General features: G+C 37.6%; 1 protein-coding gene across 1 annotated transcript; it reads left to right on the top strand.

Annotated features, from left to right (window-relative positions):
* On the top strand, nucleotides 1-4,662 carry LOC112016389 (ATP-dependent 6-phosphofructokinase 2). The gene is made up of 2 exons (XM_024048956.2): nucleotides 1-769; nucleotides 3,371-4,662. The coding sequence occupies exons 1-2, from the start codon at nucleotides 143-145 to the stop codon at nucleotides 4,190-4,192; spliced, it is 1,449 nt and encodes a 482-aa protein (XP_023904724.2). The 5' UTR covers nucleotides 1-142; the 3' UTR covers nucleotides 4,193-4,662.

The following is a 4,662-nucleotide window of genomic DNA, read 5'->3' as shown; positions in this document are numbered from 1 at the left end:
TCAAAACTCAAAGCTTAGAGTTTACTCATCAGAGTTGAGCTCCAGAAAATCCCAACTCTGTCTTTGTGTTGTGTTTAATTTGTCATCATATCCCAATTCCAATCCATTCATATCTCTGCAGAAAATATATAGATCTTTGAAAATGGCTGCTGTTTCACACACTGAAGCCACAAACCTTACTACTCCATCATCAGACAACAACAATGATGGCAATGACACCAACACCACCACCACCTTTTCAATATCACCAGTAACCCTACAAAAACTGCCACACCTCAAAGACTACATTCCACAAGAAGCCCTCAAAACCCAACCCAACCCATTAGAGCGTAACCCATTCTACCACCCTTCTCAAGGCTTCTACATCTCCCACTCCGATGTTGTTCTCCGCCACATAGTTTTCGACCTCTTTGAGTCCTTCCTTTCTTCTGCTTCCTCCATAGCTTACCACCGTGCTGGTCCACGTGATCGTGTCTTCTTCGACCCGTCTCAAACTCGGGCTGCTATTGTCACCTGTGGTGGACTCTGTCCTGGTGTCAACACTGTCATCAGGGAGCTCGTGGCGGCTCTCTGGGACCTCTATGGTGTGCGTCAGATATTCGGTGTTAAAGCTGGTTACAGAGGGTTTTACTCCTCTGAACCTGTGGAGCTCAATCCCAAGCTAGTGCATAGTTGGCACAATAAGGGTGGCACTATGCTTGAGACCTCTAGGGGTGGTTTTGATCTTCAAAAGATTGTCGATGGTATTCAGGATCGTCACTTTAATCAGGTTTTGTTTTCTTATCTTTGTATGAATTTAATTGAGGAATCTATACAAAGAGTGTTTTACAATTTTGGAAGCATGGTCTTGGTTTGATGGGGATGGTAAAATTCTTTAAAAAAAAGATCGTTGTACTACATCTGAATTTGGTGATTAGATTGGATTCTGAACTGAGTTGAATATTTGTTGTTTAAAATTAACTAAGATTCTATGAAATCCTCAAGACTTTGGTTTATGTGGTCTATGTATACGTCTTTAACGTTTGGAAAGATAACTACTAGAACAAGAAATTAAAAGGCTAAAGGCTAAACTAAAAAAAAAAAAATGAAAAGCTAAAAGCAGTGTTGCCATTTTTTATTTAAACAATTATCTTTGGCTAGATAATCAACTTTAAAGGGTGTATTCATAATGATCGATGCCCGTTATATGGATGTGCATGTAAACTATGTTATCTTCAATCTTCAGTTTGCTTTATCCAGCACAAAAGATAGTGTTGGTTGTGGCTTGTGAGATCAGCATTCCTCGTAATTTTTTGAAATATTATGAATTTCTTAAGTTCTACCTTCCTTTTGAACCCGAAGTGTTAGATCCTTTGGCACTTTCTCCCTCCTTTTCAACAATTATTTAGAAGGCATGAATTGCATGATTGATAGTGTTATTAACCCAAACTTATCAGACAAGAAGTCCTCATCTAGGTCCATTTACATTCAAAGCATAGTCTTTTTAGCTATAGCATATTCCAAAAAGTTACAAAAATGACAAGACACCAAAAGAAACAAAGATATACAAGATGAAACTATCTGGAATGCAGAGGCTGTGCTAGATTTCTAATTGGTACTCACCTTTTTCACTAGTTGAACTATGTGTTCCATTCTTATTTTCATAGGCATGGTAGTCCAGATGAAGGCTTAATTTCTGAGGGAATAATTTTCCTGGGACAGAACCCCATGTTTGCAGAGTCTATTTTAGAAAATACCAATTTTATGTTAATATTCTCTCTTGGATGCATTAATTGGTAATACTCTCTAGAGATCTGCATTAGTAAAGATGAGGCTAGAGAACTTTTCAATCTTTTCTTGGAGAGAGTAAATCTTATACCCTTTCCTTGCAAGAAATATTATTTTAGTTCTTTGGCTATATAGAAGAGAGTGAATTCTTTCATCTATGTTGTATCATGCCCTTTATGCCTTTACTCTCATTGGTTGCTTTGTTTCTTCTTTGTTTCTGTAATTATAATAAGCTCTTCATTTTAAGTTCTTCCTTGTCCTCTTTTTTTGTTAAATTGACTTAAATTTGGTGCCACCCATGCCTTTGATGTTTACTAATTCATGTTTTTAAAGTTTCCCTACTTATTGATGTAAAACCAGAAAATGAATTAATACCACTCTCTAGAATCGCTACATATATTAAAAGAACAGCCGGCAAATGATTCCATACTTGCGACTCACATGATAATGATGATGAGCCCTCCATGAAAAAAAGAAAGTTGCTTGTTTTTTAGAATGGAGTGTGTGTGTGTTAAACCTTTTTCCTTTTGCATTCTCACATTCAGTTAACACTTTTATATATTACACTTGAGAGTGTGTGTGTGTGTTACACCTTTTTCCGTTGCACTCTCACCTTCAGTTAGTCTGCACACTACACTTAATATATTATACATGTGAGTGTCAAAATTTATTGGTTTTTAATTGCCAAACCGATATTCTGCTATATAGTGGGCATGACCTTTCCATTGTGTGAGAACTCAAAACACAAGCCTGTCCCATTGAGGCCTGCTTATTTCCAATAAAAACACACATTAATAAAATCCATACTATTGATTATAAGGTACACCAAAAGTGCTGAACGTTAACATGTGGTGATCGCTATTTATTATTGGGTAAGTTTAACCAATGCTGAATTGCTATGTTTAAGTTTTATTTGATTCTAAAAAATGACTTCTAGCCCACAAAATCAATAAATGCTGACATTTTCTAGATGTTAATGAATACAAACAGAATGCTACGCAAGTTGTACGGGGGCTTGCTACACAAATCATATCAGCCATTCAAGTACATCTTGTTTCATATCTTCTTTGTTAAATGGTATAATCACATGTTATCATATTAGCTTTAACAGATTTTTACAGATTTCCTACTCACACAGGCCCATATCCTTGCCTTTTGATCAATCTCTAATTCTAATCTAAACACACCCACCCACCCCCCGCCCGGGGGGGGGGGGGGGGGGTAGTGGGTCCTTTGCAATGTTTGATTGATCACAATTCTGTATATTCCATTTACTATGGAAGTTCCCAAGGAATTCATTAGAGGAATGTTTTTGTTCTTGCATATCTCTACTGTTTTTCCAAATTAATCCCATGGATACATATAATTCAGAAGAATATGTGAGCGATTCATATACAGTATCTCTTTCTTTTATCACCGGTTCTGCCAATTGCTATGTTTCCACAAATAATTGAAATTCAATTTCTTGATTTATATGTTTACAAAAAACTTCTTGTAATTGAGGTAGATTCTCAACTAGCAATCAGGGTAAATTTTATATTTCTAAGTGTATACTTGTTCTTATTGGGTTTCTTTATTTGCTCATACCCCAACATGTAAACAGGTGTACATCATAGGTGGAGATGGCACAATGCGTGGGGCTGTGAACATATTTGATGAAATTCGTCGCAGGAAACTGAATGTTTCAATTACTTGCATCCCTAAAACCGTTGACAATGATGTGGGAATCATTGACAGATCATTTGGTTTCCAGACAGCAGTAGAAATGGCACAGGAAGCAATTAGTGCAGCTTATGTGGAGGCTGAGAGTGCAGTTAATGGAATTGGCTTGGTGAAGCTAATGGGTCGAAGCACAGGGCACATTGCCCTTCATGCAACATTGAGCAGTCGTGTTGTGGACTGCTGCTTGATTCCTGAAATGGAATTTTACTTGGAAGGAAAAGGAGGGCTCTTTGAATTTCTTGAGCAGCGACTGAAGGAGAATAGTCATGCAGTACTAGTAGTTGCTGAGGGGGCAGGACAGGATATGATACCCAGGACTGATGCACAGAAAGAGGAGAGGGATGAATCTGGCAACCCAGTGTTCTTAGATGTTGGCGGGTGGTTGAAGTCAGAGCTAAAGAACTGGTGGGCAAGAAATCACCAAAATGAGTTGCTTGCAGTGAAGTACATAGATCCAACATACATGATACGTGCCGTTCCTGCAAATGCTACAGATAGATTGTATTGTACACTTTTAGCGCACTCTGCAATTCATGGGGTTATGGCAGGGTACACTGGATTCGTCCCTGGTCCTATTAATGGCATCTATGCATATATTCCATTGGAAGAGGTGGCACAATCTAAGAATGAAGTTGACACAAAGGATCACAAATGGGCATGGGTGAGATCTGTTACCAATCAACCCGATTTTATGAAGGTCTAAACATAAAAAACCAATCAACAGTTTATAGACAACAAGTTTCATCTTTGTGGTCTCTTAAGCTGATTCACATTGAGGCTTTCTTGGCTTTTTGAACCTTATCAGGATTCAACTTGCAGATCATTCCAGGTAACAGATTTACTTGGTAGCTTCAAGGGGTTGATTCAAGGGTAAGATTAAAAGTGGCAGTGTTGAAATGTATTGCATGGGATGAAGAAACTTTAAGGGTGGACTGATTATATTTGGTCTCCTTTTTCAAATAATGCTGTCCCCGAAACCTTCTTGTTTATTGGGATAATTCAATGTTGTTGTTGTTGTTGTTGTTTTATTTTATTTTATTTTATTTTATTTCTTTTTCTTTTTTTATGATGCTCATCTAGCGTACATTATGGTTGGGTCACTTGTGAATGTTTGGAACTGTCATATCATATAAACAGCTGTGTTGGTCAAGCTGTCACAGTTGATGTCTTCTA

Source organism: Quercus suber, unplaced genomic scaffold (assembly GCF_002906115.3).
Source record: "Quercus suber isolate HL8 unplaced genomic scaffold, Cork oak 2.0 scaffold_55, whole genome shotgun sequence".
NCBI classification, from domain to species: Eukaryota; Viridiplantae; Streptophyta; class Magnoliopsida; order Fagales; family Fagaceae; genus Quercus; species Quercus suber.
This window is presented reverse-complemented; position numbering and strand designations above follow the sequence as displayed.